Genomic DNA, 27,450 nt, shown 5'->3' on the forward strand with positions numbered 1-27,450 from the left:
AGCCTTTCAGCTGCTCTCTCTTGATTGGCCTACACCTGGCCAGGCTGCTCTAATGAGGTGTGAACAGCCATGCTAGATAGACAATGGGTCCCTCTACACTTTAGGACAGCACAGGCTGATCCCCACATCCTGCCACCCTTAACTACACAGGAGCCCCTGTAATTAGATTGAGAAGTGGGTTGGAAGGGGAGTATTTAGGAAAATTAGTCACACCAGTAGGTTGGGTTAGCCTAATCCAGCTCCTCTGGAGAGACTTTCTCTGTTTTAGATTTTGAGAGAATGGTGCTTTCGGGGACAAGAATATGACACACTTTGGAGGAAGTGGTTATACACCTGGGTGGCCCCCTGCATCCCATTGGTCAGGGGTTCCTCTCTGCTTGACTCCCACAAACTGTGAATAAATATGGGAGATCTGTATAGGTCCTCCAATCTGTAGCCTAAAGACGCAAGAAGACGACAGACTGCACTACTGAACCCCTGCTTGCCCCAAGAGGACTGCACTCAGAAGGAATGCACCTGCTGCACACTCTGGGCTTCTGCTAAAGAAGGCTTTGCCTGACTCTGAAAGTCTAAGGAATGGACTCCCTCCAAGCTGCAGGTTAACAGAGCCCACCTACATCATCTCCACCAAGACGTTTAAGGATTTGGCCAGGTGCATTGTGGGAATTGTAGTCCAGACATCCTGAGGACCATTTAGGAGATTCCGGACCTTTGGAGTTATGTGCTGGGCACTTTGAACCCTCAAGGGAAACTTCAGGCATACGTTGCAGAAGTTTGGAGAAGTTTGTAGCAACTTTTGGAAAAAGCTCCATAAGGTGACAGACGTCGACTTCAACCGTGACCCGGCCTGGATTTCAGGTTCGTCCTGCTGAAATCTCTGGAGCTCCAGATTTCCAGGATTAGACCGGGACCTCACCTAAACTCAAGACAGCGAACTGGCACCGAATCCGACCTGATGAAGTGGCTGGCTCGACTTTAAGAGAAAAATCTCCAGAAAAACCCCTGTCAGAAGGTAAAGTTTTGACAAAGGCCTCCCGCTCAGCGTTGGATTTTTGTCATTTTGGTGCCATTTTAAAGATAACATTTTTATCTATTTAAAAAAATTGGTGGTGGATTTTTATTGTGTGTTGTGTCATACTTATTTAATGTATTGGTGTATTTAAATGCTTTACATACCTGTCTCCTAAGTTGAGCCTGTCTGCTCTTTGCTAGCTACCAAGGTTTGAGCAAGGGATTCATTTCTTGAGACCCCAACTGAACCTTTTATTGTGTTAGAGGCATTATTAGTAGTGGCAAGTCACTACTTATTGCTACTAAAAATCCACTTTCCAACAAAAGGAAAAAAATAATTTTCCTAATCAATATCAACCCAAGTCGTCTTTCAAGTTTAAGAACAAATCTTGTTGACAACCGCATAGAAGACAGCAGAATATGAAAGAGGAAGGGTTTGTAATAAAAAATTTCAGAGGAAGCAGAAGAAAAATCTGTCTGACACAAATCCACATTTTGGACTGTGGCAGAGACCAGGAACTAAATGGATGGAACTTTGAGAAGAAGAGGTTGGTTGCAGGATCCATTATGTTCTGTTATAAGTGAGAGAGGTCCATTTCAACAAGGGGGTTTTGAGCATAATTCTGAGAGGTTACAGGATAAAATTATTCTCTTTCCTGCTGACACAGGGACCATTCGTGTTACCTTTTCAAAATTTGAAGATAAGATTGAAGCTGTGAAAGAGAAAATTCAGTTGCTGCTTCAAAAGAAAGCCATCTTCCCTGTTCCAAATTTGAGGAAGGAGAAGGGACTTAATCTATTGTGTTTCTTGTTCCGAAGCAAACAAGGAATTGTGATAATCTTAAATAATTTAAACAAAGCAGAAAGGATCTCTTTTAAAAGGGACACTCTCCAAAGGATCATTCCTTTCATACAGCCTAATTTCCTGCTGGCGACACTGTATATGATTGATGTTTACATCCATGTTCCCATGTTCAAACCTCAGCAGAGGTTCCTGAGGATTTTTGGTATAGGAGAACACTAATAGCACAGAATGCTTCCATTTGGTATCCAAGAGTCTTTACCGAAGAAGTAGCAACACTGGTTGCCCATCTCCAAGGAATATTAGTCTTTCTGTATTTGGACGACTGGTTAATCTAAGCACCCTCTGTTTAGATTCTGGATTTTTGTTTAACAGGACTCATAACTGTGCTAAATCAGCTTGGGTTTCTTCTCAATCTACCTAAATGTCTGATACAGCCCTTGAGGGATCTTGGTTTGTCAGAGCAAAGTTCAGCACAGAACAATGCAAGATGTTTCTGAAAATGGAGAGTTTCCCATCTCCTCCAGAGTCTGTTAAAATCCTTGTTGAGCCACAGGAGGCAATTTTCAAGTGGATGGAGCTCCAAGGACATATAGCGGCTTCACTGTTTAAAACTGCATTTAACATGAAGATCAGAAAGGTTTCGTACCTCTGAGAAATTTGAGAGAGTTGAATCATGCCTTGATTGGTACCATCGACTTAGCTACAACAAAGGGTCTCCCCCTCGCGGTTGTGACTCTACAACAAAGGGTCTCCCCCTCGCGGTTGTGACGGTAGATGCTACGAAGGGATTTGACCGGGTCGATTTGACCGGGTCAATTTGAACTATCTTATTGTGGTAATGCATCACTTTGGGATGGGAAAATTAATTAAAGGTACTCTAGAGAAGATTTATTGAAGCCCAACAGCCCGTATTTTAGTGATTGAAAGCCTACCACTATCTGTGTAGATAGAAAGAGGGACGAGACAAGGCTGTCCTCTTTCACCTATACTTTTCGATCTGTACATTGAGCCTTTTTGCTCAAAGTCTGAGGCTAGATGAGGCGATAAACGGTACAAAAGAGGGTGGTGATGGACGGAGCATCTGAATCAATCAAACACTCACACCCAGTCAAAAGATCTGGGTTTAATCCATCACCGTTCTTTAGCCCACTCTGCCACCCCAGTTCAGACATGGCTATATGCAAATCAGTCTGACCCTGTGCCTCATGGGAACAGTCCAGCCCGAAATGCCAAGCCATGCCTTCCCTGGACCGGAAACAAGCTTCCGAGGACCGGTTTCTGGTATTCCAGCCGTCTTCAGCCCAGCTTGCTTGAATCCAGTGGCAAAGTGAGCAAGGGACTCACGTCTGAGCATACCCTGACACACTTATGGCGGACAAAAGCGGTACAAAAGGGGGTGGTGATGGACGGAGCATCTGAATCAATCAAACACTCACACCCAGTCAAAAGATCTGGGTTTAATCCATCACCGTTCTTTAGCCCACTCTGCCACCCCAGTTCAGACATGGCTATATGCAAATCAGTCTGACCCTGTGCCTCATGGGAACAGTCCAGCCCGAACTCCCAAGCCATGCCTTCCCTGGACCGGAAACAAGCTTCCGAGGACCGATTTCTGGCATTCCAGCCGTCTTCAGCCTGGCTTGCTTGAATCCAGTGGCAAAGTGAGCAAGGGACTCGCGTCTGAGCATACCCTGCCACACTTATGGCAGCCAAAAGCGGTACAAAAGGGGGTGGTGATGGACGGAGCATCTGAATCAATCAAACACTCACACCCAGTCAAAAGATCTGGGTTTAATCCATCACCATTCTTTAGCCCACTCTGCCACCCCAGTTCAGACATGGCTATATGCAAATCAGTCTGACCCTGTGCCTCATGGGAACAGTCCAGCCCGAACTGCCAAGCCATGCCTTCCCTGGACCGGAAACAAGCTTCCGAGGACCGGATTCTGGCATTCCAGCCGTCTTCAGCCCGGCTTGCTTGAATCCAGTGGCAAAGTGAGCAAGGGACTCACGTCTGAGCATACCCAGCCACACCTATGGCGGCCAAAAGCGGTACAAAAGGGGGTGGTGATGGACGGAGCATCTGAATCAATCAAACACTCACACCCAGTCAAAAGATCTGGGTTTAATCCATCACCGTTCTTTAGCCCACTCTGCCACCCCAGTTCAGACATGGCTATATCTCCTCACTTTCTCCTCATTTATTTAATCTTTACCTTCTTCCTTTGGTCCACGCATTAAAAGAAAGGAACATTCAAACCTTCAATTATGAGGATGATTTCCAGTTAGTATTTCCTGTGAGTAACTCCTTAACCTCCACTCATGAATTTCAGTCGACAATACTGTTCATCCGGGATTGGATGAACAGTAATCAACTGAAATTGAACCCGGATGAAACAGAACTAATCCTTACGGGAGGTTTACTCAATCCCTGGAGCTCCCATTTCTGGCCCAAAGAACTGGGATGAACACCGACTCCATCTAAATATGCCAAAACCCTGGGAGTGGCGGTCAACTGTGACCTCGCCATGAAATCTCACATTGGATCTGTCATTTCCACCTGCTTCTTCCAATTAAGAAAAATAAGGAAAATCAGCAGGTTCCTAACTTAAGAAGCTAAACTTCAGGCAGTCCTCGCCATGGTGATATCACACATTGACTTTGCCAACTCCCTATATTATGGCATCCCGGCATATCTCACTCAACGTCTCCAACTGGTACAGAACCAGGCGGCCAGACTGATTCTGCAGGAGAACAAACGCCAACATGTCTCCCCCCTTCTGAAAAAACTTCACTGGCTTCCTATATCACAGAGATGCGCCTTCAACTTGGGTATGCATCATTTTCAAATCCTTGAATGGTGGAAATCCCAAATTCATTGACAGCATGATCAAAAGATACAATCCAACCCGTAATCTGAGATCCGCCCATTTGCATCTTTTAACAACACCTTCTTTCAAACAGAAACGATTTGGAGGATCCAGATTCTCCTCACTGGCCCCAAGATATTTGAATTCCATGCCGCTAGAGATTAGATCCTACACTGACCTCATGACCTTCAGCAAACTTCAGAAACATGGCTTTTTAAAAAGGCATTCAATAAAGATTCACCACCCATCACCTTTCCAAACAGCGCCACGAAACCAATCTGGTGTACGAGCGCTTTACAAATCAACTATGACATACATAACTCAAACCAAGGGATGCTGGAAGGGTTTTCCCACTTCAAGTTTTGTCTGTGACTTCTCGAAGGCCCTTCTTAAGTGACATATGTCTTGTCACCCATTGTTCTGATGACCCTGGTATGTGGAACCAGTCAGTCAATTTGAGAAATGCTTCTATCTTAGAGACATTTTGCTCATCCCCACTACTCGATATCATTAATTTTGTTTTGTTGGGGCCCTTGTGGGCTTCTCTTACATGTGAAACAGAGCACTGTCTATTTGTTGTGGATTTGAACACCAGCTTACATCTTTTTCATTGGCCCTGCTCATTACAGTTAAAGCAGCCATCTGTGTGCTTCTTGTGGGCATATTTGCACTTTTGATTTTTTGTACTATACCAGTCCAATCTCATTCTCTTTTTAAAACAGTAAAATACTGCCAAAGGTTCAAGACCAGAGAGTACTTTAGACCCAAGGTCCATTCTGGTTCCTCCTCCTCCTCACGAAGTCAACGGACTATGAAGAGACACTTCAGTGTAAAGATAAAACCACCTCCCTCATCATCTGCTAAAACCAAAAAGTTCCAGTGAATTTGTCATGAGGCAGCCAAGCTGCTGTTCCATTTAAGGAATATCACTACATGCACCTATCCTAACCGTGTCTGCCCCAGTCAACATCACAAGAAGCTTTGTAAGTGGTATGGAGGATCTTAGCTACCAAGCTATTGCTACTATTTCCTTGTTAAAACTAAATGGAGTGAGTTGTGTTCCATCCCATGTTGGATGTTCATGATTGCAACCTTTTCCTCCCCATGCAGAAGTTCCAAATGCTGACTTTGGCTCATGTGTGCTAGGCAATGGCTAGATGTGCTCAGTGGATCTGTAGTGTAGTTCCTAATAATACATAGGATCTGTGCGCTTAGACAATATAGACTAAGGGATTAGTGTCCGACTGATTCCAGACACCCCCAAAAGGATATGTTGGCCTTTAGACCAGCTAGCTCACAGTGCCACCATAAGCCCCCTAACCTTACCAAGGAGCAGATAGTTTCTGGCAACTATTGAACATGACAACTCTTGATCCTTCCGGGATCGTGAAAACGGTACAGTACTTTTGGCTCAGTCACTCGTGCTTCCTTGGTTTCAGAGAGATACAAAGAATAAAGATGGGGACGTTTTAAATAAGCATTTATGGACCCAGCGTCATTCTAGTATAAAACATGTTTGCTGCAACAATCATTGGACATAAACAGATATATAAGATTACAAGCACCAACAGAGTAAATAAAAGGTAGAATTCTACCATATGCTAAAACAGTAAATATTTGCAGGCCTATCGATACGTGTCAGTAATGGAGTGTACTCCTAAGATGCAAACCTTACCTTAGTGTACCTAGCATGGATGTGGGTGTAACGCCAAGAATCCCCTAGGGAAGAGCCAAGCCTATTACCTTATTGGAGATAATGAAAGGCCCTGTCTTGATCTCGAGTTGGACACTCCACAAGAGATGTCAGACCACTGCATGCTGGAGCTTCTCCAGGCCGGGACCTCTAGTATCAGTGTGGAAGCTTATCTTCCGGTTGCCCAGCAAAGATGTGGTTCTTTTAAATCCAAAAAGTACCCTCCGGGATTCTACCTAGATATGTATTGGCTCGCCATTATTTATAGTGTACCTGTCATCCAAGGATGACGTTAGCTGTGACTTTGGACAGAATTATTATATAGAAGAGGGTAGTCCTGCTGTGTACGTTGTGGGCCTGGGATTAAGATATGATACTAGGTATCCTCATGCATATTAAAGAAGCCAAGTTTTGTCGAAAACTGATTGACATTTATTCAGCCTATAACTAGGTAAAAGGTCAGTGTCAGAGCTGTTATTCAGAGCAAGGTAGGACGCATGTAGGTAAAAGGTTGTGTAGCAACCTAGGCCTATACTGGGGACAATGGGGCTCATATCACCCACTCTTCATCCAAAGGACGATGAGGCCAACTAACACAAAAATACGCCTGTCTAAAATGCATAAAAACATTGTTATAAAAAGCAGTGTAAAAACATGGTAAATGTAAATATGATGTTTAAAAAGCTTGCGTTCTGAGTTGAAGATGCACTAACCTGTGCATGGTCGGCTTTCCAGAGGGCTGCGAGGGCTCCTCTATGGACAACTTCCTTACTTAACCCCTTCCGTGCTCGCAGTACCTCCCTGGTGCTGCGCACGACCAACGGCCGACGCAGTCCCGCCCACTCCTTCGAACGCCCGCACCACACCGAAATTTTCGCCGCAGTAAACTGGTTAATGGCTGAGTTCCGTATTGCCGGGTGAGACCTTGTCTTCCTGTTTTGTGCTAGAGAGGGCACATCAGGCACTGATGAAGGCACCTCCTCCTGGTGAGCGCACACAATCAGGCATCGCTAGGTTGCTGAATTATGCTGAACACAACGCAATATTCCAATTTGCAAGAACCCACAAAGACCTGCTGATCTTTGACTTGCAGCCAATAATGATCTTCCCAGACTACACCAGGCTGGTACCACAACAACGCCAGTCCTTCATGGCTGCTAAGCACGACCTCTGGGAACTCAACATTCATACATGCTGCTTTATCCTGCTCTAATGAGTGACATACAACACAAAATTGCACTTCTTTGATTCCCTGGAGGCTCTATACGTCTGGGCAGATGAAGCAGTACATTTCAAGCCACAAACCTACCACCGGTGGAATCTGATTCCTTGCAAGGATCGCAAAGAAGCAGACAAAACATAAGCAACTCTAAGCGGCGACACCAATCCCGTTCCAATTGGCGGTCCCAGGCCCAAGATGACTTGGCATAACGTACATTACCTGATACAAACACATAAGCCTGTGATCTTGATCGATGACACTATGGTTGTCTCCAGATGCCAAATGCTGGGTCAACAGAACTGTCTAAGGGCCGCCTACAGAACTGCTACGCTCCTGAATTGTTATGTTCCACAGTTTTGGGATGTTAGGGTATGATTGGTGGAACTCCCTGGGATCACGTTGTTGGGGTTCTGTCAATTTCTCTGCCACAACAGGTACTCCTCGTTCATGGAAGTATTTTGGTAGGGGGCTGGGGTGGTAGGGAAGTTTTGTTATATTTTGTTATTAAAAGTTGTAGACATCGAACACACACTGAGATCCCATTCTGACACGATCTCAACCGCGAAACTGCACCGATCGGATGATAGATGACACAACACACAATTAACTCTCAACCGGGGGAGCTGACCATAGTAATCTGGAACGTCAAGGGGTTACTCAACAAGATCAAGAGGGGTGCATTACTTTGGCTAAACGTTGCGAAGCTGACATCCTCCTTCTACAGGAGACCCATCTTCTAAGATATATAACCCCTGGTCTCAACAGGTTCGGATATACCACAATGTAGCACTCAAAACGTGATGATGCCTTGAGATCGCTGGCGTGAGTCAGGGTCAGAAACCCATACCACCAAGTCCAAACTTAATCTCCTCACTGCTACACTGGGGTGGTCTGACGCGTGGTGCGCCCATCACCCCTTCGAGAAAGGATACACATACACTTCGGCTGTGCATGGCACAGTATCGCGACTCGATTATATTTTTCTCTCTCATAGCTACACACACAGGAAATCCCAGTTTTCCATCCCGCCCAGGGGAATGTCCGACCACTCGCCGGTCGAGCTTAAGCTACGCCTAAAATCTCGACAACCCCCACTATCGATGGCGCGTGTCGCCCTGGCACCGTAAGATCCCACGTATCAAGAAGCCCTTCGACAGGCTATCACCGACTATATCTCGATCAACACTAACACAGCCCTGTCTTTTCTTATGGGAGGCTCTCAAGCCTACAATCTGGGGAGTTAACATAAGTTTCCAGACAGACGAAAACCATGAACTTCTGGCCCAAATATTGAAACTAGAAGACCGCCAGCGATCCCTTGAGATTCAATTGACTAAAGACACCGCCCCCAAGGTTGCGGCGCAACCTCCTCCAAATCCAGCAAAAAATACATCAACTCTCTTCTAATGAGGCTCAGGAGATCTGGTTGGCAACACAACACTGGATTTATTAATGGGGCAACAAGTCAAGTAAAATGCTCCATCGGCTATGCCAGGCTAAAGCAACCTCTTTCCCTGTGCCACCACTGCATGACGTTGCCGGTGCGCTGTGCACCTCCCCAGAGACTGTGGCCCAAGTATTCACCACATAATGCACATCCCTATATCAGCAGAGGGAACACATATCTGGTGCCCTTATTGATAAATTCCTGTCAGACATACCCCCCATCAGTCTCTGACCAGGTACAAGACCAATTAGATGCCTCTATAACACTAGACGAACTCAGAGCGGCACTGACCAATACTTACCCTTGTAAAACACCAGGCCCCAACAGATTCTCCAGTGATTTCCTGCAGCCACACATGACAACACTAGGCCCACCTTTACTAGCGGCACTTCATGAGGCACTCGAGCAACATATTTTACCCAAAGACAGGCGTCACTCTGAAATTGTGGTATTTTGTAAGCCTGGTCGCCCTCCTGAAGATCCTGCTTCATATTGCCCTATTTCTCTGCTCAATTTTGAGACGAAGCTTCTTGGTAAAGTTCTTGCCGATCGCCTCGGCTCCTGTATTCAAGATCTCATTCAACCAGATCAATCTGGCTTTATTCCACAGCGCCGCACTAGGCATTACATTAGACAAGTCCATAATGCCCTTGCAAGAGCCCAAGAATGGAGCAGACCCGCGTCCATGCTGTTGGCCCACATTCATCAATTACTTAAGTTGGACATAACTATTTAAACTCCTTTGTGCCATTAATTTCGGACCTCGCTTTTTAGCGTATGTCCAACTATTCCACAAGGACCTCTCGGCCCCGGTACGGGTGGCGGGACATCGATTGGCTTCCTTTCCCATCCATCTGGGCACGCAGCAGGGCTCTCCCCGCTGCTCTTTGCCTTAGCCATAGAGCCACTAGCCGTCTGGGTGCGACAAGACCCATTGATTTTCGGGTTTGAGTGGTTGTGTAAATGCTTCGACAGGATTGCATTATATGCCGATGATGTGCTCTTTTTCATGACAGACCTATGGCCCTCTGGACCCCATACTCTTCAGATCCTCTAAGTATTTGGGTAAACCTCTGGCTTAGGCGCCAACCCCTCCAAATCGGTACTATATCCTGTATGCGGAGACTAGAGACGTGGGACCTGGGCTGCATAGCTATCCCACGCCACAGAGGGCTTTAAATACTTGTGGATATTAATTTTGTCATATCCCATGATTGAGTGGTCACACAACGTTACCCCACTTCTTCCACCGTCCACGTAGAAACCACAATATGGTAACCGCTGCCTCTATCGTTATACGGTCGGTCAGCTATTCTTAAAATGGTTTCTCTGCCCCAAATATTATATCTGCTACAGAACTTCTCATATCACATTCCCCGCTCATGGTTGATCTAGCTGAACGCAATCCTTAATAAGTTTCCATGGCAGGATGATGCGATTCGAGTGGCATTGAATACCTGCACACAATCAACCTACTGAGAAGGCATCGCAACGGCGGATATATAAGAATATTACGCCGCTTCCCACCTCCTAGTCTTTGAGTGGTGGTATGGCTCACAGTCGGACCCAGCTTATGCCGTTGAACGGCTGGCAATGGAGGGCACCCCCTTACAGGAATTCCTCTATAGACCAATACATTTAGATATCCTCCCCCCAGACAGCAAGACAGTTATACAACTATGGCGGTACCCTCAGAAAACCATGGGCTGGAAGTGACGCTTGACTAAGATGACCTCACTGTGGGAGGGCACATACCTACGCCTGGTCTCCGCACTCACGGGCTTTCATCAGTGGGACCTCCTTGGAATCTCTACATTAGGCGACATTATGCAAGGTTGTACCCTTAAATCCTTCCAACAACTACAAACGGAGTTTCAATTATATATATCACAGATCGATTGATATTTATAATGCCCTAGCCCTCCAAGTTTCTCAGTTAGAGGAATTACCTGAGTTCCATCCCTTAGAGGGTCGTCTGTTAATGGGGGACTTGGGTGTGCACAAGATCATACAAATCTATCAGACCCTGACCACCCACATGCGAAATACACTTTATTAGATAAGAGTGGCCTGGGAGACTGACCTACCGATCATGACCGATGACAATTGGACCGAGGCCCTGGCTAGTCCCCGGTCGGCAATTTCTTCACGATACTGCCTCATTCAATTCGAATATCTTCATCGTGCATACTATACTCTATCCCGTCTGTGGAAAATGGGTGTTATCCACTGCCACCAGTGTATTTGCTGCAGGGGTGCAGAAACCACATTCCTACCCACGGTTTGGAGCTTTGAGGTGATCTAACCATTTTGACGGAAAATCATGTCCTGTCTGGGTTATGTCCTGGCCTGAACCATTCTGTGCGATCTCAGACTGCTGTTGCTTCATAATACAGAAGAGATAGGTGGAAACCGCTATAAATAACACTTGTTATTTCCTGGGCCTAACTGGCCAAATCGGACAAAGCCCAATCGTAGAAAGCGGCGTCTCCACCGAGCATGGGGGGATGGAAAAAAACTATGGACAGATGCATGGGCGCCAAGATCACTGTCTTCCAGGCTGAGGGCTGATTTGTCATTGTTTTTTAAACCATGGTACATTCTATATCGTTCATTATTTGCTTTGCATGTATTGGGCATTGCCCATCTTGTACCCCAAAAAAAGAATAAAATTGGTTTTGAAAAAAAAAAAGTTTAAAAAGCTGTATAAGTCCTCTAAAATAGTCCATATACTGCAAGACCAACTGAGCACATCGAAAGCCATGGTGCTCAGTGAGAGCAGGAGAGAAAAAATAAAACAAAACAATGTTTTCGAATTCCTAGTTGGATTGTTTTGGAAAAAGGCTGAATTTTTCCCTTCACACGGAGAGCCAAATGTTTGTGTCCTGTGTGGGAGACGCAACATCACTGTCGCTCGCATTCGCAGATAATGGACCCTATAACACCTCTTGTATCAGGTCAATGGAGCAAAAGTGATTATCTTCACTGCTCACAGTAGCCGTTGATGAAACACTCAGTACCTGTGTGCTTGTTGTAGAGCCAGTTTACATTCCGCTGAAGCTATCCGTGGAGGCTCTAAGAATGCCTTCATCAACATGGGACTACGCTGAGGACACTGTAATACGTGGTCCTTTAAGGGATCCAGTAGTACATAAATGGTTGGTGGTGCAACCAATGGTATTGTAAGACATATGTCCAACACACATTCGTATCCACAGAATAGGCAGCGGAGCATAGGGAAGATGCAGTCGACCCAGACTGATCTGAATGATAGGAACCAATGCTCGCTTAGCTCCCAAAGCCGAGATGCGCCCAGATGGAGTACCATGCGTTCACAGCAACGTCGCACAAGGAGTGCTTTTTCCATCTCTGGTGGAACTGGGCCGTCCATTGCAGAGTAGGAAAATTAAAACAAGGATACCCATTACAAGTTGAAGGACCAGCGCAAAGCCTCCAAAAACGCTTCCCAATACGGAGTGTATAAATGATGGTTTAACTCCGAAGTTTGTCTGAAAGGTGCTCAGTAGTCTGAAACCTATGCTCTTGAATAGGTGTATGATCCTACTTGTATCAGACATGTTAAAGATACGATGTACCATTTCTCTGAAATGGAGCCGTAAATTCTTTCGGACTAGCCCCTGTATCTCAGCCGAAGACCTTACAACCTAGAGATCAAACCTCTCTCAGGCTGAGGTTAAGGCTACACCTTTTTGTAACAGCATGACTTTCAGCCTGCTCAGAGAATCAAACTGTATGAAGGAAACATCCAATGAAGGCCATTGTGTTGCCTCCTGAACTGTGTGGGTCGGTGGAAACAATACTTACATACACTGGTACTTACTGTGACCAGATATGCGATGCCTGGATACCATCCCACAACAACCTTGATCATTCAACATCAAATAGCTCTCATTCAAATAGTGTAATAATGCAGGAGTCCGGAAGTCTCAATGTAGCGAGTGTGCATTCCCATATACACCCCTAATGCTACTTCGCAGTCCTATGGTTTTCTGACATTAGTTTGCTGTCTCCTACTGGCCTTCTTAATGGGTAGCCTTGCATATTGTGATGAAGATCTACAGACTTCCCAGAACCGTTCAGTTAGACTTGGAATGCTACAGTATTTCAAAACTGCTACAACTCAGTTGGTGTTTACTGATCATTGACTAGCAATGTCTGAAGGTTGTAGTCCGCTTAAATAGAGATACCTTGCACACAATGGTTTCTCAACTCCCATATGTATCCCAAGAAATACAGCTCATTTACTGGACAGCTACCGTTAGATTCAGCAGTAGCATGTGATAATACGCACAGGATCATGTGTACCCACACTCATGCAGCTTGCCACATAGACCTTTGTCTATCAATCAATCAATCAGCAAATTTGTAGAGCGCGCTACTCACCCGCTAGGGTCTCAAGGCGCTTAGAGGGGGGGGGGAGTCGCTACTGCTCAAACAGCCAGGTCTTGAGTTGCTTTCTGAAGGAGAGGTGGGTCGGGAGGGAGTTCCATGTCTTGGCCGCCAGGTAGGAGAAGGATCTTCCTCCGGCGGTGGATTTGCGGATTCGTGGGACGGAGGCGAGGGCGAGGCTGGCGGATCGGAGCTGGCGGGTGGGTGTGTAGAATGTGAGGCGACTGTTGAGGTATTTCGGGCCCATGTCGTGGAGAGCCTTGTGTGCGTGGGTGAGGAGACTGAACGTGATCCTCTTGGTGACGGGGAGCCAGTGCAGGTCTTTCAGATGGGCAGAGATGTGGCTGTGGCGAGGGATGTCCAGGATGATTTGTGCAGAAGCGTTCTGTATGCGCTGGAGTCTTTTCTGGAGTTAGGCTGTGGTCCGGCGTAGAGGGTGTTCCGTAGTCCAGACGGCTGGTGACGAGGGCCTGGGTGACCGTCTTCCTGGTTTCGGTGGGGATCCACCGGAAGATCTTTCAGAGCATGCGCAGGGTGTTGAAGCAGAAAGACGAGACGGCGTCGACTTGCTTGGTCATCGTGAGGGAGGAGTCCAGGATGTAGCCCAGGTTGCGTGCATGGTCTGTTGGCTTGGGTGCGGTGCCCAGTGCAGGGGGCCACCAGGAGTCGTCTCAGGCGGAAGGGGATGGTCCGAGGATGAGGTCTTGTCTGAGTTCAGTTTCAGACGGCTGATCTTCATCCATTCCTGGAGGCTGGCTTTGGCGGTGGCGGGGTCGTTGGTGAGGGAGAGGATCAGCTGGGTGTCGTCGGCGTAATAGAGGATGTTAAGGTTGTGTTGGCGTGCGATGGCAGCGGGAGGGCTCATGTAGACGTTGAAGAGGGTGGGGCTGAGTGAGGAACCTAGCGGGACGCCGCAGATGTCTTCGGTGGCCGCGGATCGAAATGGGGGGAGGCGGACTCTCTGGGTTCTTCCGGGGAGGAACGAGATGATCCACTCCAGGGCCGCTCCTTGGATTCCGGTGTTGCTGAGGCGCTGGATCAGGGTGCGGTGGCATACGGTGTCGAAGGCTGCTGAGAGGTCTAGGAGGATGAGGGCAGTTTCCCTGTTGTCGAGCAGGGATCTGATGTTGTCGGTAGCTGCGATGAGAGCGGTCTCGGTGCTGTGGTTTGCTCGGAAGCCGGACTGTGATCGGTCGAGGGATCCGTTGATCTCGAGGAAGGCGGAGAGTTGTCTGTTGACGTGCTTCTCGATGACTTTGGCTGGAAAGGGGAGGAGCGAGATGGGGCGGAAGTTCTTGAGGTCCGTGGGGTCCGCGGTGGGTTTCTTCAGGAGGGCGCTCAGCTCGGCATGTTTCCAACTCTCCGGGAAGGTGGTGGATGCGAAGGAGCTGTTGATGTTCCGGAGCTGGGGTGCGATGATGGAGTCGGCTTTGTTGAAGATGTGGTGTGGGCAGGGGTCGTTTGGGAAGCCGGAGTGGATGGTGTTCAACAGGCGGGTGGTGTCTTCGGTGCTGACAGGGGTCCAGGTGCAGAGGGTGGTGGGGGGGGGCGTTGGTTCGGTGGTTGGGTGCGCGGTCTGTGCGCCGAAGCTGTTGTGTATGTCGGCGATCTTGCGGTGGAAGAACGAGGCGAGTGAGTCGCAGAGGTCTTGCGAGGGTGTGATATCGTTGTTGCAGGCGCTGGGGTTGGAGAGCTCTTTAACGATGCTGAAGAGTTCCTTGCTGTTGTGGGTGTTGTTGTCCAGTCGATCTTTGAATGTTGTCCTTTTGGCGGTGCGGATCAGCTGGTGGTGTTTGCGGGTGGCGTTCTTGAGGGCTGTCATGTTTTCTGTTGTCTGGTCGTGGCGCCAGGCTTTCTCGAGGGTGCGGCAGGTTTTCTTGGAGGTTTTGAGGTCGTTGGTGAACCAAGAGGCTTTTCTGCTGCCGGATCTGCTGGGAGGGTTCTTCAGTGGTGCGAGGTGGTGAGCCACTGTGTGAGGTTGCGGGCTGCTTCGCTGGGGTCCGTCGCGTTAGTGGGTGGGTTCTGGCTGAGGGCGCTGGTGAGCTGGTTGGCGGTGATCTTGCTCCAGTTTCTGTGGGGGACCTGCTGCGGGTGGTGGTGGGTCGTGGTCCTCCTGAAGTTGAAGTGGACGCAGCTGTGATCTGTCCAGTGTAGTCCGGAGGAGTGGCTGAAGGAGATGTGCTTGCTGGAGGAGAAGACGGGGTCAAGCGTGTGGCCGGCGTAGTGGGTGGGGGTATTCACCAGTTGCTTGATTCCGAGGTTGGCGAGGTTGTCCAGCAGGGCGGCGGTGTTGCAGTCCTTGTTGTTCTCTAGGTGGAAGTTGAGGTCCCCTAGGAGGATGTAGTCTGATGAGGTGAGGGTGTGTGGACTGATTAAGTCTGCGATGGCTTCGCTGAATTGTGTGTGTGGTCCCGGGGGTCTGTAGATGAGAGTGCCTCTGAGGGTGGTCTTGGGGTCGGTGTGTATCTGGAAGTGAAGGTGCTTGGCGGCGGTGAGGGTGTCGGCGGAGTTGGTCGTGATGCGGATGGTGTTTCTGTGGACGATGGCGATGCCTCCTCCGGTTTGGTTGACGCGGTCCCTCCGGGTGATCTTGTAGCCATCCGGGATGGCAATGGCTATGGCGATGTCGGGGGCTGAGGAGGCGTTCATCCAGGTTTCTGTGAGGAAGGCGACGTCTGGAGATGTTGTGTCGAAGAGGTTCCAGAGTCCGACGGCGTGCCTGTGGACGGAGCGGATGTTGAGCAGGATGCACTTGAGGTGGTTGTTGCTGGTGCTCGGCTTGGCGGGTGCGGTGCAGGTTCGGAGGCAGGTGAATTGGCAGGCTTGGCAGGTGAAGGGTCCGTGGGTGCGTTTCGGGGTGGCTCGGTAGCAGGCAGGGTTCCGGCCGGCGTTGAGTGCGTGGAGGGTGGCGGCGTCGTAGGTCCGTCGGGTGGGCTGGCATCGTTGAGGACCAGGGTTCCTGGCGCTGAACGCTATCCAGGCGTAGACGAGCTTGCCTTTGGCGCGCAATAGGCGCGCCCGCTGTGCGTGGCCGCTGCACGTACGCGCGGTCCCCGCCATTCATGGCGAAGTGGGAGGGAGGAGCAGCTGGGAGGCGGGAGCGGGGCGGCGAATGGGGATCGGGAGACAGGAGAGGGGGGCGGGGCCGCAGGAGAGCAGCGGCGGGGAGCAGAGGGGGGGAAAGAGCGGGAAAGCGGAGCGGGGGAGAGCGAGGGCAAGCCTGGAGATCGGGGCAAGCCTGGGCAAGCCTGGAGATCGGGACAATCCTGGGCAAGCCTGGAGAGCAAGGGCAAGCCTGGAGAGCAGGGGCCCTAAGGAGAGGCGGCAGCAAGAGGGCCAAGCAGGCAGCAGCAGCAGAATCCGGGCACACGGGGCCCGTGCGGTAGTGGAGTGACCAGGTCAAGGGTCAATCAAGTTGAGCTCCCATCGCAAAATGCAAATGAGAGCTGTTGCTTTAAAGTGACATTAAGGCTTGATCCTGACAGCTTACCTCGGGTGAAGTTTAGCTTCTTCAGCATAGGTAAGTGAGAAGAGAAACTTGATGAATAACACCTGGTAGTCTTGAGTGAATTTTGATTTGTAGGTTTTGGATTCAAGAGTTGAGTACTACTTGTAGCATACAAGCAGGTATTGTTCATAATTGTGCATTTTCAAGCAGCTCCAATTTTTGTTCCTTACACAATCTTCCTGTCTCCACAGCTCAGTCCTGATGTCAAATGTTTTTTCATGGATGTCAACTTGCTATGCAAGAAATACTCAAAAGAATTTGCACAGGTATGTGACATAAATTATGATTCACATTATTTAGTTGGGGATTTTGTCCAATTTCTAAAAATAGGTCCTTCACTTATTTTGAATGTCCTTGGGCTACTGTAAATGACATTGTGAATTTCAGTTTGACCAGTGCACGGACCAAAGGTTACAGTTAAAGTAAGGAACAAAGGTTTGATGTACTAACAGACAGGGCACAAATTGTAAACCAACTTTTAGTGGTGCGCCTGCCAGTTTGCAATACGACCTATGTGCTAGTAGGCCACGTTACAAAATACTTATTGACTGAGGGTCAGAAAAATGACCTGCCTAATGATCGCAGGGGCAGCTGCTACGAAAACAGTGATGGTGACCTAAAAAGAACAGCAGACCTCCATCCTTCTGTTCACATTCCCAAAGTGGAATACTTTTTTTAAGCAGCCCATGTTCCTCAAAGGAGCAGGCACTACTTTGAAAAAAGTATTAAAAAGTATTTCCCCCTTGAATAGGCTTTATGGGGAGGAGGCTGTGGTTACGTTTGATCAGGGGTCTCCAACCCTTTGTGTAATAAGAGCTACTTTTGTTCAATGAAATCATTGTGAGCTACTATTATTTTCAGAGTTGTAATAGTGACCATATCAGACAAGATTATGTTAGCGGCTGCTGTATTTAAAATTACTAGCAGTGAGCACCTCAATGCATCATTCAGGCTGTCAAGCATTAATGTAAAAAAGACTTTGTCGATTTGAAATGTTTCTAATAACGGAATATAAAACATCCATAGCAGCAATGCTCCAGCATAAAAGTAAGTATATTAGTAATAAGTCTCTCCACATGATTTATCACCTAAAGAACAGCTCTAAATATATCTAGAGAATTCAGCGATTTTTCTCGAAACATCAGTTTGAGTTAAGAAAATACACACATTTTGGCTTTAATGCACAGTTTTGGCACACATGCAGTATTTCAACCAAGTAAAAGCTTCAAATTTAGTAGGCTGGGATGTACATAGGAGAGCTACTTACATGTAGCTGGAGAGCTACCAGTAGCTCACAAGCTACTCGTTGGACAAGCCTGCCTTAGATTTATGCCGGGTGCCAAATTCTGAAAGTACAGGATGCCTCCAGATTACCACCTTTATATAGCATAGACTCTGTATTGCTATGCCTACAAAGGTTCAGAATGGACAAATAAGCCAGGGATTCGTGCTGCAGGAAGAGGAATATACCTCAATACCCCGCATTCTTTTACACCGTAGGGGATCACAACGCGGTCGTTGTAACGACCGTATTGTGATTCTGCATACCTTTACTCCGCAAGTCGGAACAACGACTTGAGGGGGTGCAGAAGTTGGAATAGTATAATTTACTATTCCAACTCCAGTCAGTGCGGACACTAGGAAAGGTGTTGGATTTTAAACTTTCGTCAGGCAGGTTTTTTCCCTTTGGGACACCTTAATGTAAAAAACTATTTCTCAAAGACACATTGACAAACCCAGACAGTACCATGACGTAATACTTATAAAGAAATGTAAACAACAACTGAATATGAGAAAATGTTACACAGTTTATTCAATCAGTGACACTTATAAAGCGCGCTACATACCCGAAGGGTCTCAAGGCGCTGGGGGGGGGGGGTGCCGCTACTGCTCGAACAGCCAGGTCTTCAGCTTCTTCCTGAAGGAGAGGTGGTCTTGGGTCAGGCGCAGGTCGGTCGGGAGGGAGTTCCAGGTCTTGGCGGCCAGGTAGGAGAAGGACCTTCCTCCTGATGTCGCTCTTCGGATGCGGGGGACGGCGGCGAGGGCGTGGTTGGCTGATCGGAGGTGGCGTTTGGGAGCGTAGAAGTTGACTCGACTGTTGAGGTAGCTCGGGCCTTGGTCGTGTAGGGCTTTGTGTGCGTGGGTGAGGAGGCGGAACGTGATTCTTTTGTTGACGGGGAGCCAGTGAATGTCTCTCAGATGTCCGGAGATGTGGCTGGTTCGTGGGATGTCGAGGATGAGTCTGGCTGAGGCGTTCTGGATCCGCTGGAGTCTCTTCTGGAGCTTGGCGGTGGTACCGGCGTAGAGGGCGTTGCCGTAGTCCAGCCGGCTGGTGACGAGGGCCTGGGTGACGGTCTTCCTGGTCTCGGTGGGGATCCACCAGAAGATCTTCCGTAGCATGCGTAGGATGTTGAAGCACGCCGAGGAGACGTTGTTGACTTGCCTGGTCATGGAGAGGGAGGAGTCCAGGATGACGCCCAGGTTGCGTGCATGGTCTGTCGGTTTGGGTGCGGTGCCCAGGGCGGGAGGCCACCAGGAGTCGTCCCAGGCGGAGGGTGAGGAACCCAGGATGAGGACCTCCGTCTTGTCCGAGTTCAGTTTCAGGCGGCTGGTCGTCATCCACTCGGCTACCTCTTTCATCCCTTCGTGCAGGTTGGCTCTGGCGGCGGCGGGGTTGTTGGTCAGGGAGAGGATCAGCTGGGTGTCGTATTCAATTACAGTACAATGATTAAAATAATTAAAAGAGGGGGACAGACAAATACGATAAGGAAACAATAGAGTTCCTATTAGTAAAAAGAAGGTACCAAACAGAAAATTAATTCAGCGAAAGCGTCAGAATTATTCTCTAATTGATATATGACATATTCCTTCTTTGTTTCTTGCATGGACGCGTTTCGGCAGACCTTAAAATAAAGCCACCTTCATCAGGAATACATAAAATGTCTTCCCAGTTATTTCTGTAATTAAAAAGAATTTTTCCATACATTAAAAAGGTTTTTTTGTCTGTTTTTTACATATACATAATGAACATCCTATTAAGCACACTACTCAATTTACATTGCATTACAAGTTATTACACAGATTTTTTTAAAACATGGGTACAAACTTTAAATCCAACACCTCCCCACCCCTCCGCAAGTCGGAACAACGTAATAGTATGCGGAGTCAACGCGGTCGTTATAACGACCACGTTGTAATTCCATGCGTGGTAAAAGATTAGTTGTAAACGTCCAATACCGCAGGAAGAGAGATCTGGAATAATAAGCATACCACGATCAGCGAAACAAGCTCGTAAAATTACCTGACAATTTGTTAGAGAACATCCACCGCTTACATAAATGTAAAGTTGAACACATCTTTGGAAAACACACGTTAGGGACTCTTAGACAAGTAGAAAGTGCTATAAAGAAATTAAACAACATATTTCCCAGTTCTTACAAGGTGGTCTATCAACATACAAAGACCTACTCCAGGCAGCTGACTGCCTGCAGAAAGTACTGTATATACATTTGAAGGACAACCCCATATCTTTAGTTATTACCAAGAACCTAAAGAAGGAACAAGTCTGTTATGGCGGAGCCGCCCTGTTGCTGCTGAAAACCTGTTACTTCACAGGATCTAAAATTTTCACAGAATGACAGGTCTTTGATCCAGAAACTGGCACTGGGTAGAATGTTTCGTTCCGCTCCTGTAATTTGAGTAATTTTGGCTACTTGTCTTTGCTCTTTAAGACCGAGTTCTGGCCAAATTCTGCCATTCCCTGCGTGGGGGAATTTTTTTCCACGAGGCTCCAGAGAATATCAGCATAACCTTTTTAAAGTTCTTGGGGTGACTGAATTTAAAAAGAAAAAAATCAGCCCTTATGGGGAGGTCCCTGGTCATGGCTTTAAAGAGCAGAACTGTCCAAAAAGAGAGATCTAAAAGTCTTAAACTGGAACGCCCGTGTAATACAGGAGAAAATCCGAACTACCAATACTACTGTGTTTCTTACTCCAGGCTATTCTTACCCCATTAGCAGACCAAATAAAACTGATTAATTCTCCTTGAAGTTTCTTAAAAACCTCCAGCTTAAATTCCAGTGGTATTGTGTCAAAAATAAATGTACATTTCTGGAGTATGGACATTTTAGGTGAATTCGATCTTCCTAGAAAGAAAAGCGGAAGGCTACTTTAGACCTTACGTAGGTATTTAGTTTCTATCGCTACCTTGTTAAAATTAGTCTGAGCCAGTTTATCATGGTCTTGCACCACCTGAATTCCTAAATATCTCATCTCCTGTTTCACTCGTGGGCTAAAACACTTGAGTATTCCACTCGATAATTTCAGTTTTTTGTTGATTTAACAGGGTATCCTGAGACCGTCCTAAACTCTTCTCAGGTGCCCGAAATTCCTGGGAGGTATTTCCCATATCACTGGTATAAATCATTAAATCATCGGCATATAAGGCCACTTTTTTCTCCCAACCCTTGCATTTAAATGGGATAATGTTTGGCTTTGCTCTAGTTTCATTTGCCTGGGGTTCAATATACAGGTTAAAATGCAAGGGTGACAAAGGGCAACCCCTACGTGTCCCTTTTCTAATAACTATTTGCTTTGTAACATTGCCATTTACTAAAATCTTGGTAGTAGGGTTTTTATAAATAGATGTCACCGCTTTAGATAAGATCTCCCCGAAATTGTGTGGTTTAATAGTCCATTGTAAAAAAGGCCATCTAACCCTATTGAATGCCTTGGCCACGTCAAAAGTAAGATTTTTTTCAATTATGGCCATATCTATTGCGCCAATCAACTCATGCATAAGATCGTGTAGCTGTCTCCCTCTATTAAAACCCTTTTGATCTTCATGTCTTAATCAGCTGTTGACCTTATCCCCATACGCTTCGTTATTATCTTCGTATATATTTTATCTTCACAATTTAAAAGAGAAATCCACCTGTACGATTCACATAACTTGGGATCCTTTTTCGGTTTTAAAATGATATTAATCGTGGCCTCCTCCCAAGATTGCGAGAGTTGTTTATCTTCTAAAAAGGCTCCATTTATTACCTCACTTATACAGGAGGCCAGTTCATCTTTCAAAGTCCTATATAGTTTGTTTGGGAGGTTATCAGGGCCGGCAGCCTTCCCTTTCTTCAGTTTACTGATTGTCTTACACACGTCTTCTGCACTGATCTCAGAACAGAGGTATTCTTTTGAAGCTACTGGTATGTCTGGAGAGTTTATTTCGCCAAAATATTGTTGAATCTGTTCCACGGTTGCTACTGTATGGTCAGTGCACGCATAAAAAAAAGAAAATACACAAAGGCCTGTTCCATATGTAAATCCTCCTTAAACAAGTAACCAGTTTCTGGATCTCAAATTTCTATGATGTTATTTTTTAGTGAGTTCAGGCCAGCAGTTTACTGCATCCCTCCCCATACTCATAGTACAATAACGTACTGTCCTCCCATTGTTTTCAATTTCATCCTCCATGGCTCAGCTCAGAACATTTTACCCTTAGTGACAACATTTTGGTATCGCCATAGACCGCTTCATCCATCTTTTGCCGACAGCACTACTTGCAGTACTACAGCATGTGCTTTCAGTCAGCATGTAGCTCACAAATGGATTGCTTTCTTATCTTTTCCTGTTTCCTGCTCCTCATTTAGTACTTTTCCTCTTTGTTCTTTCACTTCCTTTTGATTGGATCAAGTGTATCCTTCCACTTTTTGGCTGGATCGTAAATCCTTCCACTTTTTGACTGGATCAAGTATATCCTTCCACTACTAATGTTTGGGAACTACGTGTTCACAGTAAAAGTCCACAGTGGCACCGGCACTTATCGGAGCATTGAGTTCGATAGGTAACTGATGTTGCGTATCTGGGGACAGGTAGGTAGGTTGAGGCACATAGTAAGTGTTATCCATAAAAGCAATTTTGCAATGTTTAAACAATGACTGAAATGGAAAAAGAAATAACAAACGCTATATAACCCTAGTTAAAGAAGGAACCTCATCTACTTGTGTGAACAACCAAAATCATCCTTTTAGGATTCTCTTTATAGTAAAATCATGCGAAAACTTGTGACTCGTATCTTGTATATAGAGAAAATGGATGCAAATAAATACTTTCTTTAGATAACTGTTTATATTTAGGTTTCAGATTTTCAAGAAAGTCACAGAAGACGCTGCTTAGCATTCTACAAAGAAAAGGTAGAGTTATGTTTTGTTTGTATAGTTTATTTCTTTATATTTTTCAGACTCCTGAAATATTAGTGAATATGTGATGAAAGAAAGAGCTGCACAATTTAGTTAGGCAAAGATTATCAATATTTTGTTGTGTACAAAATAAAATCATTTTGTAAATGCTATATAATGGTTTACTATGTTACATAATGTAAAATGTATTTACCTTAAGGTTCGATGGAAGGCTAATTTGATAAAGACATCTAGCCGCATATTTCTTACCTTTGAACTTCCAGGCGTCAGGCTGGATCCGGAAGATTTTCTCAGCAGTACCCCTGCGTGCCGGTAGCTGGCGTCGATCGACTTCGTGTGACATCATCGGCGTCCTGTTTATCGCCGTGATGTCTGCATCGACTCCGGCGCGCTGATGTCCGTTCTTTTTTTCTGCTCCAGCGCAGATCCGTTGAAGAGAGCTACCCTCGTCATTTTTTGACAGGCTAATTCAACTTTTATATTGACTCCTTTTGGTGTGTAGGAGGTACAGTAAGAAGATCTCGGGGTTCAAACCGGTTGCCTTGCCCGTCTAGCCATGAGGCAGAGGAACCTCTGCGTTCAAGGCCCTGCTCTGTGCAGCGGGTGCGTGGGTCGTCTCCAATATTCCCTCCCTTTCCGGGTCCGGGAGCGACCCCGCCCAGCTTAAGGAGTTTTATGATGCCATGTGCATCATATTTGGGCGTCCAAACCCTGCCAGTGTGCCTTTGGGCCCTGAAGGCTCAGATGATGGATGAGTCCCCGTGGGTTCCGTGCCTTTGGCTCCGGCCCAGGCGCCACGACCTCCAACAGAATCCGTTCCCGTGTCCGGACCAGCACCAGTCACGTCTCCTCAGCAGCCTTCCCTGGCGCCACTTCCACAGCAGAGTTCATCTGCGTTGCCGGCACCCACCGGCAGCACCTGCCCAGTCCTCATTCCAGACGACACAGAGCCGGTTGGGTGTCCTCTGAGACCGGTGCAGACAGAGCCGTATGGCTCCATCCCGTTTAATGTTCCCTATTCTGAATGGTTAGGGATGGATGAGGAAGTTTTGGAGGGGGAGTAGGATGCCTTAGAAATCCCGCAACCACAAGACATGGACTGGAATGAGAAACTGGATGATTCCAGTGGTCTGGACACCTCCCCAGATTCTGGCATGCTGTCTCCACCTAACCTGGCTACAGAGCATCGTTTGCTATGGTGGTGAGCAGGGCTGCGAAGGCCTCGGATCTGCAGCTCCCAACGGTGGCAGTCAAGACTAACGTATTGGCAGAGGTCCTGCAGCCTGGTGTCTCCAGCTCAGAACCCCTGCTGCCTTTCAATGAGGCCTCAACGGACAACCCTTCTGGGCACCTGGTCCAAACCAAGCACGGGGGCTCCTGTGAATAGGACGATTGCCCGCTGTCATTGCCCTGCACCGGGCCACCCAGTTTTTCTCACCGCCCACCCCACCCCATATAGCTTGATGGTCCAAACGTCTACTTCCCGTGGCCCGTTCCCTTCCACTTACCCAGATAGGGAATCCAAGAGAGTGGAAAGCTTTGGAAAGAAAAATGTTTCTTCTGCCAGTCTGGCATTGCGGTCGCTGAACACCGCATGCCTTTTGGGCCATTATTCTCATTCGATACGGGACACGGTTTTGCAGGTGCTGCCCAAGGTCTCGGAGAAGGGCATGGCCCTGCTATCCCAAGCTATCTCAGACCGGAAAGATGCAGCAAAGTTCGCCAGCAGATGTGGCTTGGACACAACAGACTCGCTGGGCAGAGGGATTTCCACGACGCTTCGCCTAGCTGAGGACATCTGGTTTTTCAGGGAGCTAATCTTATGGGCATGCCCTTTGATGACTCCTGTCTCTTCGAAGACAAAGCAGATGCCACCCTTGAGTGTTTCAAGAACTTGGGGGCTACGGCCAAGCCTTTGGGCTTCACCACAACATCCCGGCCCATATATGCTTTTCGCTCCTTTCGTGGCTACGGAAGGGGCTACCAACTGCACCAACCCTATTCCAGCCAGAGGGCCCCGCAAGCCTCTGCAACACCGTGGACACCGTTCACATTGACCCCATTGGTCGGGAGGCCAGAAGCCAAGCCGCGATCCCCTCCTCCACCGCAAAAACTTCCTGGTCTGATTCCCCTGGGATCATTTAGGTTCAGTCGGTGGCAGCATACGCCATCCTCTCCACTGCTGGGTACATCACCTCGGACAGGTGGGTATTGCAAATAGTCCGAAGGGGCTACTCCTCCATCTATGCCTCTAGTGTACGATCGGCTCAAGCTCAAGATGCTCACCCTAGCTCAGGTCCTATCTTCCCTTGACCCAGGAGACTGGATGGTAGCGGTGGGCTTGCAGGTTGCCTACTTTCATATCCCAGTCCTGCCTGCTCATTGTGGCTACCTGCGGTTTATGGTGGGCCACGAGCACTTTGTTTGCCATGCTCCCTTTCTGCCTCACCAGCGCCCCTCGGGTGTTCACAAAGGTAATGGCAGTGGTCGCAGCTCTCCTGCAAAGATCAGGGGTTCCAGTCTTCCCCTATCTCGATGACTGGTTGTTGAAGGCGGGTTCGGTCCAAGCAGTCTTCTCCAACCTCCAGACTAGGGCCAGCCTCCTGCGTTCGTTGAGGCTCACTATAATCATGACGAAGTCACACCTGACTCACTCTCAGATGCTCCCTTTCATTGGGGCAGTTCTGGACACAATGCAGCTTCTGGCTTATTCTCATGAACTGTGAGTCTAGGATATTCAGGCTATGATGCAGATATTTCAGCCTCTATCCTGTATTTCAGTGAGAATGACTCTGAGGCCGTTGGGCCTCATTGCTTCCTGCATCCTACTGGTGAACCATGCACGGTGGCACATGCAGGCTCTGCAGTGGGACCTAAAGTTCCAATGGGCACAGCATCGAGGAAATCTCACGGACATGGTTCAGATCTCGTAGGGCACATCGAAAGACCTGCAGTGGTGACTAACAAACAGCAACTGGAGACAGACCTTTCTCCCTTCCCCACCTAGATCTCGCATTAATGATGGATGCGTCTCTTCTGGGATGAGGTGGCCAACTGGGGGAGGTGGAGATCAGAGGACTTTGGCAGAAGCCAGGCTCTATATCAACCTGTTGGAGCTTTGAGCGATCAGGTTGGCAATGAAAGGCTTTTTTCCATCCATAAAGGGAAGGATAGTTCAGGTGTTCATGGACAACAATGCCACCATGTGGTACTGCACCAAACATGGTGAAGTGGGTTTGTGGACTCTTTGTCAAGAGGCCCTGTGCCTCTGGACTTTGCTGGAACCCCTGGGCATTTCCCTGGTGGTTCAACATCTGGCTGGTTCTCTGAAAGCCGGAGCAGACAAGCTCAGCCAAAGGTGCCTTGCGGATCACGAGTGGCGTCTCCATCCGGAGGTGGCACAAGGTCTCTTTCAGCGGTGGGGAGAGCCTTGGTTAGATCTGTTCACCTACGAAGAAAATGTCAGCAGTTTTGCGCGTTGTAGTTTCCAAGGCGGCTCTCGCTCTGCGACGCTTTTTGTCGGGAGTGGAGCTCAGGCCTCCTGTACGCATTTCTGCCCATACCACTCCTGCCCAGAGGGAGAGGGCTACTTTTTAGCCATTTTGGCTTTTCTTATTTTTGAAGGGGTTAACCCACGTGTTCCCCCCTTCTCCTTTTCTTATGCTCAATGGGATCTTAATTAGGTCCTCAACTTATTGATATGCGCACCATTTGAGCCGATGCACAACTGTCCTCTACCAGTGCTCACCATCAAAACAGCTTTTTTGGTGGCACTAACCTCGCCAGGAGGGTGAGCGGATTACAAGTACTGTCATCCCAGCCTCCTTACGTGACAGTCTTTCCGAACATAGTGGTACTAAGAACTAGGCCATATTTTTTGCCCAAGGTTGGAACTCCCTTCCATTTGGGACAGTCCTTTGCTCTAACCCCATTCCATGCACCTCCACACCCTTCCAAAGAAGAGGAGCGTCTCCACCGTCTAGACACTAAAAGAGCCTTATCATTCTACCTTGATCGCATAAGAGTTCTGGGTGGATGACCAACTCTTTATAGGGTATGTGGGAGCATCAAAGGGTGTGCTGTCCAAAAAGGGCCATATCATGATGGGTTATCCTCTGCATCAAAATATGTTATGCCTTGGCAAAGAAGCAGCCTCCAGAAGGCTTTGGTACCCATTCCACCAGGTTGAAAGCAGCCACTACTGCCCTCCAGCGTGGGGTTCCTATTTCTGATATTTACCAAGTGGTCACGTGGGCGTCTCTGCACATGTTTGCCAGACACTGTTGCC

The 27,450-nt window shown here is 47.6% G+C and overlaps 1 protein-coding gene across 4 annotated transcripts in view; it reads left to right on the forward strand.

Annotated features, from left to right (window-relative positions):
* RNF212 (ring finger protein 212) overlaps nt 1-27,450 on the forward strand; it is a 348,304-nt gene that overhangs the window by 75,195 nt on the left and 245,659 nt on the right. For 3 of the 4 annotated variants that reach the window (XM_078679015.1, XM_078679014.1, XM_078679013.1), the window contains exons 3-4: nt 17,158-17,232; nt 23,100-23,156. In XM_078679015.1, coding sequence (XP_078535141.1) covers nt 17,158-17,232; nt 23,100-23,156 — 132 coding nt within the window. The remainder of the gene's footprint in view (nt 1-17,157; nt 17,233-23,099; nt 23,157-27,450) is intronic. The other variant, XM_078679018.1, reaches the window with a different exon arrangement.

The sequence above is a fragment of the Lissotriton helveticus genome, chromosome 2_2, assembly GCF_964261635.1.
Source record: "Lissotriton helveticus chromosome 2_2, aLisHel1.1, whole genome shotgun sequence".
Lineage (NCBI taxonomy): Eukaryota > Metazoa > Chordata > Amphibia > Caudata > Salamandridae > Lissotriton > Lissotriton helveticus.